The sequence below is a fragment of the Fukomys damarensis genome, unplaced genomic scaffold, assembly GCF_012274545.1.
Source record: "Fukomys damarensis isolate Sample0158 unplaced genomic scaffold, DMR_v1.0_HiC HiC_scaffold_37, whole genome shotgun sequence".
NCBI classification, from domain to species: Eukaryota; Metazoa; Chordata; class Mammalia; order Rodentia; family Bathyergidae; genus Fukomys; species Fukomys damarensis.
The window spans coordinates 2,471,021-2,481,025 of NW_022900949.1; the positions used below are offsets into that span (position 1 = coordinate 2,471,021).

At 54.0% G+C, this 10,005-nt stretch overlaps 3 protein-coding genes across 3 annotated transcripts in view; 2 read left to right on the forward strand and 1 right to left on the reverse strand.

The window, feature by feature from the left end:
• Window positions 1-352, reverse strand: part of Tssk6 (testis specific serine kinase 6) — a 963-nt gene extending 611 nt beyond the window's left edge. The window contains exon 1 of the mRNA XM_010606511.2: window positions 8-352. Within this exon, the coding sequence (XP_010604813.1) occupies window positions 8-352 (345 nt within the window). The remainder of the gene's footprint in view (window positions 1-7) is intronic.
• A 748-nt stretch (window positions 353-1,100) lies between these two features.
• On the forward strand, window positions 1,101-9,357 carry Ndufa13 (NADH:ubiquinone oxidoreductase subunit A13). The gene is made up of 5 exons (XM_010606513.3): window positions 1,101-1,271; window positions 7,775-7,853; window positions 8,522-8,593; window positions 8,986-9,055; window positions 9,140-9,357. Exons 1-5 carry the CDS (start codon window positions 1,130-1,132, stop codon window positions 9,260-9,262), a joined length of 486 nt encoding a protein of 161 aa, XP_010604815.1. The 5' UTR covers window positions 1,101-1,129; the 3' UTR covers window positions 9,263-9,357.
• A 135-nt stretch (window positions 9,358-9,492) lies between these two features.
• Yjefn3 (YjeF N-terminal domain containing 3) overlaps window positions 9,493-10,005 on the forward strand; it is a gene marked incomplete at its 3' end in the record, with an annotated part of 3,399 nt that continues 2,886 nt past the window's right edge. The window contains exon 1 of the mRNA XM_033759520.1: window positions 9,493-9,681. Within this exon, the coding sequence (XP_033615411.1) occupies window positions 9,632-9,681 (50 nt within the window). The remainder of the gene's footprint in view (window positions 9,682-10,005) is intronic.

Genomic DNA, 10,005 nt, shown 5'->3' on the forward strand with positions numbered 1-10,005 from the left:
GCGCGAAGAGGTCGCGCGCCTGCGCCCCGGGGATGCGCCCGTTTCGCTGCACCGCTTGTAGCAGGTCGGTGGCGGCCGCCTCCATGACGATGTACAGCTTCCCGTTGCACACCTCGATGAACTCGAAGACGTGCACGATGTGCGGGTGCCGCACGCCCCGCAGGATGGACAGCTCCCGCGGCAGGAACTTGTTGACGAAGTCTGGAGGCGCGCGGCGCCGGTCCACCACCTTGATGGCCACCGTGCCCTTGTACTTCTTGGAGGTGGCCACCTTCACCTTGGAGTAGCTGCCCTCGCCGATCGTGCGGCCCAGCTTATAGCCGAGTTCGCTCAGGAGTTTGTCGCCCGACATGGTGGCGCCCGAGGGCGCACGGGGAGCAGGAGGCGGCTGTCGGGGGGCGGCCGGACTCCGATTTCAGGCCTAACCCATGGCGCTCGGCACCTGCAGCCCCGCGGCCCCATGCGCCCACTCCCCGGACTCTGCCGGCGCCGCGGCTTGTATCGCCTGGGTAACAATTTCTGCCTTGTGAAGTGACTGTGGGCGTCACTCCAGCCGGGCCCCACCCCAGGGGGCTGCTCCCTAGAGCCTCGTGCTTTGTGACTCAGTGTACCCGCAGTTCTTGACAAGAGGCCACTAGAAAAGGGCAGGGGCCACCACCCGGCGAAGAGGCTGCTCCTGGGATTGGAGCGCTTTCTCCTGAGTTCCTCCGAACTTTGTGTGCCCAGCTGGTGACCAGCTGGTGACCACCCGGAGCCCTCAGGTGCCCATAGAATCCCCGAGGGGACAGAAAACGGAATGGGGGGGCGTAACTTGGGGACCTGCCTCCCGACACCCCCACCCCACGAGCTTGGCGTTTCAGACTGCCCCGCCCAACTCCAGAAGGAAGCTGGACGCGAGGGCTTTTAGCACAAGGTCCAGAGCACCCGGGCAGGCTGTAGGTGCTAACAATGATCAAGTCACGCCCTGTCTGGAGGAGCAGCAAATGAGGGCTCCACGGAAACCGCGGTCAAAACCAGGCCGGCCGCCTGATCTCTCCTGAGTCCTGGAAGAACTAGGACGGGGACTTTAGGTTCCCAGAGCTACGGGAGAGCTTCGCTGCAGCTTCCGCCACACTTAGCTGGGCGGTGAATGTTTGCGTCACTTCCTCCCGGAACCGGAAGTGCGAGGTTCTGGAGGATGGCGGCACCGAAGGTGAAGCAGGACATGCCTCCGCCGGGGGGCTACGGCCCCATCGACTACAAACGGAACCTGCCGCGCCGAGGACTTTCGGGTTAGTGTCGCCATGCGCAGCGGTCTCAGGGTCTGGGCCTTTAGCGCGCTGCGGCAGGGGCGGAAGCCGGCGATACGAGAGGGCCTCAGTTTACCCGGAGCTGTGACCAGAGGCAGAGTCCGGGGGGTCCCCAGTGGCTTTAGTAACAACGATGGTAGCTGCTGAGTAACTGCAGCTTAGTGTCTGCTCCCTCCCTTCAGCCCGGAAGTTTGGTCCTGTTAACCGCTCCCCTTTTACAGTGAGTTAAACTGAGGCAGCGACCGTCCCGGGGTCACCCAAGGCCGGCTGGGACCCAGAGGGAATCTGTGAGCTGTTCTGTGCCCGGATTTCTCCCTCACAGCCCCGCTCCCCAAGAAAATGCCCCAAGAAACAGTATTAAGTTTTTCCAACATTTGAAGTAACATTTACATTTCATTATTGGATTTCTCGCAGGAAAACATAAAAGAGAACATAAAAGGTGCCCGTACTTAGACCTCAGAGTAAAGGAAAATATGAAAATTTAAAAGTAGTTTAAGATGGGTGTGTTGGCCCATGCCTGTAATCCCAGCACTCCGGAGGCTGAGGCAGAAGGATGGTTACGAGTTCAAGGCTAGCCTGAGCGACATAACAAGACCCTGTCTCCAAAAAAACAAAACCCTGTGCATGTTATGCAAATTATGTCTCAGTTACAAAACATTCGGGAGCTGGATGTGGTAGCCCACACCTGTCATTTGGGAGGCTGAAGCAGGAGGCTCACTGCAAGTTGAAAGCCACAGACCACTCAATGGTCCAGTGGCCGTTTACTGAATTCAGGCACACAAAGGCTGAGCCACCACAGGGGGGACTTCCTCTCTCTTCTTCAGCCAGTGTGTTAAGGATGTGTGACTAGGAGACTGCTGAGGAGAGCAACACCTGGCACAACAAAAGGTACCACACGGTGTCAAGAACTGGAAGATGACAGGGTAAAAATCATGTCTATGAGTTAAAAATAAAGAGTTCTAGTTGGATGTGGTGGCACACACCTGTGAGCCTGGCATGCTGGGCACCTGAAGCAAAACAACTGCAAGGGAACCCAGCCTGGGTAACATAAAAGGCCCTGTCTCAAAATAAACTTTAAAAAGGCTGGCAGCCGGGTGTGATGGCGCATGCCTATAATCCCAGCACTTGGGAGGCTGAGGCAGGAGGATCCCTGTGAGTTCGAAACCAGCCAGGGCTACTTAGTTCCAGGTCAGTTTCCACTACATAGTGAGACCCTGTCTTAAAAAACAAAACAAAACAAAACAAAACAACAACAACAACAAAACTTTAAAAAGGCCGGGCATAGTGGTAGCACACGCCTGTAATCGTAGCACTAAAGAGGCGAAGGCAAGAAGATAGCTGTGAGTTCAAGGCCAGCCTGAGCCACATAGGAAGACCCTGTCTCGATGAAAAAAGGGCTGGGGGTTTAGCTCAGAGAGAAAGCTGTGTGTTCAACTCCTAGACCCTCAGAGAGAGAGAGAGAGAGAGAGAGAGATGAATTGTGTTGCCCGCGCCCCCCCCCCCAGTGGAGCTTGCTCTGACTGCCTGGCAGTTAGAAAGCCTGGGTTCCAGGCCCAGTGTCTCAAGAAGAAAAAAAAAAGCCTTTGATCACATTGTGTTCCTTCAATCCCAAATCTACCCTGCAGCCTGTTTTGGCACAGCTCAGCGCTAAAAACATTTTACATTTGTAAATCATTGTCCTGGCAACTGAGACCCTCTGGCCTTGGAATCCTTAAAATGTGTTGTTGGATTTTTTTGTAGGTCTGGGGTTTGAACTGAGACAGGCAGACTGAGGCAGGTACTCTACCACTCACCTCTATTCTCATTTCTGCCTTCTTTTTTTTTCTTTGTACTGGGATTGAATTTAAGACCTTGTGCTTGCAAGGTGGGTGCAGAGCCACTGAGCTAAATGAAATTTTTTCCTTTTCTTTCTTTTGTTTTTTGAGACAGGATCTTGCTGTGTAGTCCAGGCTGGCCTGTAATTCTCGATGTAGCCCACCCAGGCTGGCCTCAGACTCCTGAGTGCTGGGATTACGTGCATGTGTCATCACACCTGGCTACTTTTTTGTTTCTTCGGAGACAGGGTCTTGCTGAATAGCCCAGGCTGGCTTTGAACTCTCATTGAGTATGCCTAGGTCCTGCTCCCCAACTGCCACACCCCATCCTCAGCCCAGCTCTGACCAGGTAAGCAGCCGCCTGTCAGCCACACCACCGTCCTGTCCAAGGCTTTGGGGCCCCAAGCCTGGTACCCACTCCGCCCTCCACCTGGACCACTTGTCACTGCCTTTGACCAGGGAGCGCAGGCCACTGTCAGTCCACACTGCCACTCACCAACACCAGCTCTTCCCTCTCCACAGCCTCCTAAGTCACCCTTCAGTCTTGCATCTTAGTGAACTTAATATAGCATACAGCACAATTGACTTGTAAAAAGTGTGGGGCTGCTGGGTGTGGCGGCACACGCCTGTCATACCAGCACTCCAGAGGCTGAGGCAGGAGGATCACTGAAACTTGAGGCCTTCCTGGGCTAGTGAGTTCAAGGCCAGCCCGGACTGTATAGTGAGACCTTGTCTCAAAAAATAGTACATGACTGAGCCTTCCTAGCAAGCACAAAGTCCTGAGTTCAAACCCCAGTACTGGAAAAAAAAAAAAAAGGTATGTGGAGATGGGGTATAGCACAGTGGTATAGCACTTGCTTAGCATGCACCAAGCCCTGGATTCCATCCTCAGCATCACAGAGAAAAATAAAGACTATAAGTACACATATGCACACACATAGTAAATGTGTCCAGTTCACTGAGTGCTTTTTTTTTCCAGTACTGGGAATTAAATCCAGGGCCTTTTTTTTTTTTTTTGTACTGGGGATTGAACTGAGGACCTTGCGCTTGGGAAGCAGGCACAGCACCACTGAGCTTAATCCCCAGCCCAGGACCTTTACTCTTGAGTTACATCTCTAGCCTTTTTTTTTTTTTAAATTGAATTTATTGGCAGTTTTATTTTTTTCCAACGGGGAATTAAATCCAGGGCCTTTTTTTTTTTTTTTGTACTGGGGATTGAACTGAGGACCTTGCGCTTGGGAAGCAGGCACAGCACCACTGAGCTTAATCCCCAGCCCAGGACCTTTACTCTTGAGTTACATCTCTAGCCTTTTTTTTTTTTTAAATTGAATTTATTGGCAGTTTTTAGGAATATAATAGTTACATTCATCATTGGGATCTTGTACCTTTACATGATATATTTTGGTTCTTATTTTTCCCCATACCCCTAGCTTCCCTTCACCCCCTCCACCCTTCCGTATTTACAGACTTTGTTTCCATTTTTCCTTTTCTCATATTTTTTCTTTTCCCTTCTTTCCTTTCCCCTACCCACTTCCCCTTTTTCTTCCTATTTCACATTATTAATTGTACCATTTGAATCTTATTTACACTTTGTTTTTCACACCAGAAAAACTATTCAGTATTTACACAGGTGTGTCCTATTTATTTCACTTAAGAGTATACACTCAGGCAGGGCGTGGTGGTGCACGCCTGTAATTCCAGCACTCGGGAGGCTGAGGCGGGAGGATTGCTGTGAGTTCGAGACCAGCCTGGGGTACATAGTGAGTTCCAGGTCAGTCTCAACTGAATAGTGAGACCCTGTCTCAAAAAAACAAACAAACAAACAAAAGTATAGACTCAATGTGCATCCATTTAGCTATAAATATCTCTAGTTTTTCTTTTTTTTTTTTTTTTTTTTTCCTTTTCAGTTTCTCATTCTTTATGACTGAATAGTACTACATCTTTCTTATTTAGTCTCCATTTGGGCTGTTTCCAAGTTTTAGCTATTACAAACTGTGCCAATATAAACATGGGTGAGCATATATCACTGTGCTATGATGCTTTTAATTCTTTTGGAAAGATACCAAGCAGAGGGATAGCTGGGTCAAATGGGACCTTTATTCCTAGTTCTTTGAGGTATCTCCATATTGATTTCCATAGTGGTTGCACCAGTCTGCACTCCCACCAACAATGGAGAAGGGTTCCTTTCTCCCCACAGCCCTGCCAGCATTTGTTTTTGGTTGATTTCTTGCTAGCAGCCATTCTTTGTGGGGTGAGGTGAAATCTCAGTGTTGTTTTCATCTGCTTCTCTTGAATGACCAGTGAGTGATGTTGAACATTTTTTCATATATTTATTTGCTGTTTTTACTTCTTTGAGAAATGTCTGTGCATTTCAGATGCCCATTTTTGAATTGGGTCTTATTTTTGAGTTCTTTATATATTCTAGATAATACACCTTTGTCTGAGGAACAGATGATAAAAATTTTTCCCACACTGTGGATTGTCTCTTAGCTCTGTTGGTGATTTCTCTTGTACTGCAGCTTTTTAATAGGATGAGATCCCAGTTGTTGATTCTCTTTTGGTACCAGAGATCAAGCTCAGGCCCTTGCACTTGCAAGGCAGGTAACAAAACCACTGAGCCAAATCCCCGGCCCCTAGTTGTTGATTCTTTGTGCTGGTTCCCATGCTACTAAGGATTTGTTCATAAAATCTTTTCCTATGCCAGTGTCTTTGAGAGTTCTACCTAACTTATCTTCCAGCAAGTTTAGTGTTTGTTTTAATGTTTAGATCTTTAATCCACTTGGCTTTTAGTTTAGTGCATGGTGAAAGATAAGGGTCTAGTTTTAATCTTTTCTAGCCTTTTATTTTGAGACAAGGTCTCACTGTAGTGTCCGGGCTGGGCTTGAATTTGCCATCCTCCTGCCTCAGCCTCCCAGAGTGCTGGGACCACAGGTGTGGACCACTATACACAGCCAGGCTCCTGATATTTAGTGTATGCACAGAGTGTGATCATCACCAGCAGCCACAGGTAGAGCACAGGGATCGCCCCACAGTGAAGCCACACCCCCTGTCTCTCTGGCAGCTACTAATCTACTTCCTGTCTCTGTGAATTTGTTCTTCACATTTCCTATAGATTAATTCATACACTCCGTGGCCTTTAATGCCTGGTGTATGCTTCGAGGTTCACATTATAACACGTCACTGTCTAGCTGTGTCTTTGAGACAGGATCTTGCTCTGTAGTTCCAGCTGGTATTGAACTCACTGTGTAGCCCAGGCCGACCTCGAACTCAAGGTGATCCTCCTGCTTCAGCCTCGAGTGCTGGGGTGACCGGCGTGTGCCACAGGCCTGGGCCCGTGTAGGTTTTCTCCTGAGAGAGTTTCAGCTGGTGCAGTGCAGCCTTTGATCTGAGTTGATTTTTGTGTATGAGCTAAGGACATCGCCTGGCCGCTCCGCACGTGGCTGTCCAGTTGTCCCATTTAGTGCAAAGGCTGTTCTTCCGCATTGAATTGTCTTGGCTCCCTTGTCCAGAATCAATTGACCATAAATATGCGGGTTTATTTCCGTCCCACTGCTGAACGTGTCCTCGAGTGCTAGGACCATGCTGTGCTGTACACACAGCTGCGTGGTTCGTTGGGAGCCAGGCACTTGTGAGCTCTGCAACTTTGTCCCACTTTTCCAGAGTCCTTTGGGCCATTCTGGCCCCGGTGCATCCATCCACGTGAACCCTGCAGGGGGCGATACACTCAGTGTGCTGCATGGACTTGGGGAGTGTTACCATCGCCCAAGGCTGCCTGTTCTCGTCTGTGCACTGACTGAGTTTTTCTTATTGCTGTTTTGGTTTTTTTGGTGCTAGGGATTAAACCCAGGGACTTCACGCTGAGCTACATTCCCAGCCCTTTTTATTTTTTGAGACAGGGTTTTGCTAAGTTCCCCAGGCTGGATTTGACTCTGCATTCCTGCCTCAACCTCCCGAGTGCTGGCATGACAGGCGTGCATTCCCCGCCGGCCTCTTAGCACGAGTTTCTAGCAGATGGAACGACACAGTAGGAACCTGAACCCTTTTCTCATTCACTTCCGGATCTAGCAGAGGTGCCGGCCAGCCCTGTGCCGGAGGCCTGCTGAAAAGCAAAGGGAAGGACAGGGACATTGGCTGCCCTCGGCGGACCCTGTGCCACCCCACGTCCTCATCACGGCATCAGTAGTCACCTACTGGGTGTGAACTGCAGCTGCGGGATTTGGGGTGCGGTGAGCCGGTCCAGCCATCCATCCTCCGGGTTGGATTAGAGCCAGGCTCCTGCTGATCCTCAGGAAATATTCATGGAGCCTCTGTCCCTCCCCTGGAGCATGCAAGGCCCTACCCAGCTGGGCCAGGAAGTCACAGTGCCACCCCTGCGGGGCACTGCCTTCCTCTGGTGGCCGCGTACAGCCCTCTGCAGCATGCGGGTGGTGGCCCTGGTGGGACCCAGCCGTGGACACTGTCAGAGCCGCCCTAGTGGGGACTGGCCACTTCTGGGAGATGACAGAACCAGGGCCACCCCGCTGCGATCCTCCGGGTGGGAGAGGAAAGCCCAGACGCCTGGCAGGAGGGCATGGACCTGCCCCCTTGCAGGCATCTCTGGGTGGCGCCCGTCGGGCTGGCCCTTGCTGGAGTGGCCGAGTGTGAGCGAGCCCCGTGTCCCTGTCCCCGCAGGCTACAGCATGTTCGCCCTGGGCATCGGGACCTTGCTCTACGGGTACTGGAGCATGGCAAAGTGGAATCGTGAACGCAGGTAGAGCCGGCGGCCTGTGGGTGGTGTGGTCAGGTGTTGCGGTTTGGTGTCCTGTCCCTGGGGCTGGTGAGCTTAGGCGCATCTGCCCTTGGGCGGCTGTGCAGTCCAAGCCCCACGGTGCACATGTTCTGGCCCCGAGTACATTTCTAAGCTTTCCCCTCAAAGACCAGCGAGCAGGAGCCGGGGCTGGGTGTGCATAGTACCCCCCCAGGCAATGGGGCTATAGAGCCAGGGCATGTGGGCGTGGCGCAGGGACTAGCAGATGAGGCCGCTTGCTCCCTGGGCTGCTGGTCACCTCCCTGCCAGTGAGGATCTTGAAAATTACTGGGCACAGGGAGAAGAGAGAACCGCCCTCGCCTGCTTGCACCCTGTAGTTATTTTGAGACAAGCGGACGTGGTTCTGTAAGGCCCAGAGCCCCGTGATGACTGTCCCCCCCGTGCACCGAGGTCATCAGGCTGGGCTATTTTTAGAGGGGAGAAGTTTTTAATTGAAGAGAAAGTGTGAAGCCAACAGTCCTGAGTGCGCTCGCCAGCTGCCCGCCCTCTGGCCCTCCTACCTGGCTGCTGTCCAGCCCAGCATCCCTTCCGCCTGCCACCACCCGAGCCCTCTCCTCCCCACCCCATATGGCAGCCTCCTGTGACCCCAGCGTCGCCTTTGGGTTCCACAGGCGCCTGCAGATCGAGGACTTGGAGGCCCGCATCGCGCTGATGCCGCTGTTGCAGGCTGAGAGGGACCGCAGGTAGGATTGGAGCAGGCGGGAGATGATCACAGACCTAGAGGGGAGAGAAAGGCTTCCTGGAGGAGGGGGCAGTGGGGCTGGGGCAGGAGCCAGGATAGGAGTTTGCCAGAGGGAAGGAGGACAGGGAGAGGGGGCTTGGCGTGGTTGCCAGCCTTTCATTTCAGCTCCTGAGGAGGCTGAGGCAGGAGGATTGCAAGTTTTAGATCAGCCTGGGCAACTTAGACTGTGTCTCAAAATACAATGTTAAAACGAGGTGGGGGATTGTGCGGCTCAGTGGTGAGCGCTTGCCTAGCATGCATAGGCTCTGGGTTCCACCTGCAGCACCGCAAAATAAAAAGGGAAACGGAGGGAGGGAGGGCTGGAGGGAGGCTGCTAACCCCCACCCACCCCAGGGTCCTGCGGATGCTGAGGGAGAACCTGGAGGAGGAGGCCATCATCATGAAGGACGTGCCCGGCTGGAAGGTGAGGGGCTCCGGGAGAGCCGGGTTCTGGGGAGCGGGTGGGCCTGGCCCAGCGCCCCTCGCATCCCTCTGTCCTGGTCCTCAGGTGGGCGAGTCCGTGTTCCACACCACTCGCTGGGTGACCCCAGACATCGGCGAGCTGTACGCACTGCGCACGCCAGAGGAGGTCTTCAACGCCAGCTACGGCTTCATGTGGTTCTCGGCGTAGGGCGCCGCTCGGAATAAACGTGCGTGTGGCCCGACCGGCTCCTGTCTGTCCGCCCCGACCCCTGCGGTCCCCCAGACCGGGATCCCCCAGCTCCGGCAGCAGCAGGCCCGCCTCTCACCACTACCCGGGACTTAGTTTCCCCGCTGCTGTCCGAGCTCTTCGCTTCCCTCCGCCCTCTGGTGGCGGCTCCAATCAGATCGGGAAGAGTTAAGTCGGCCCACACACGCCGGCCAATGGGCACGCGCAGCGCCTTCGCGGCGCCTCCCGATTGGCGCGCACTCTGATGGGCGGGAGGAGGGTCACCCCGCCCCCCTGCTGCGCTAAAAAGGCCTCAGCTGAACGGAGGCCGCGCACCCGCTCACCTCGGCCATGAGCGGCACGGACCCTGCGGAGACCCCTGAGGAGCGAAGTTTCCTCAGGTCAGCGGGGAGAGGGGCGGGCCGGGAGGGTCCTGGTACCAGGGCTGGGAGGGCAGAGCAGGGTCGAAGACGGCATCAGCATCGCGGGAGCGAGCCGCCCGCCTTTGCCGGAGAGAGCCTGCGGCTGCCGACGCCTCCGGAGCCCCGTTGCCAAGGAAACCGCATCCACGGCGCCGGCCCCTCATGAATATTCATCAGCACTTCGCCTTGCTGCCCCCCAGCACCTGTGGGGCCGCTGGGGATCTGCCTTGCTTGTTCCTGTCCAGATACGGAAACAGAGCCGAGAGGGGTTCCGCTGCCCGAGCCACAGCCCCAGCTGGCGCG

Coding starts and splice junctions, on each gene's coding strand:
- Ndufa13 (XM_010606513.3), top strand. CDS start 1,130: ATGTTTGCGTCACTTCCTCCCGGAACCGGAAGTGCGAGGTTCTGGAGG. Junction 7,854..8,521: donor AAGTGGAATCGTGAACGCAG/GTAGAGCCGGCG, acceptor TGGGTTCCACAG/GCGCCTGCAGATCGAGGACT. Junction 9,056..9,139: donor AGGACGTGCCCGGCTGGAAG/GTGAGGGGCTCC, acceptor CCTGGTCCTCAG/GTGGGCGAGTCCGTGTTCCA.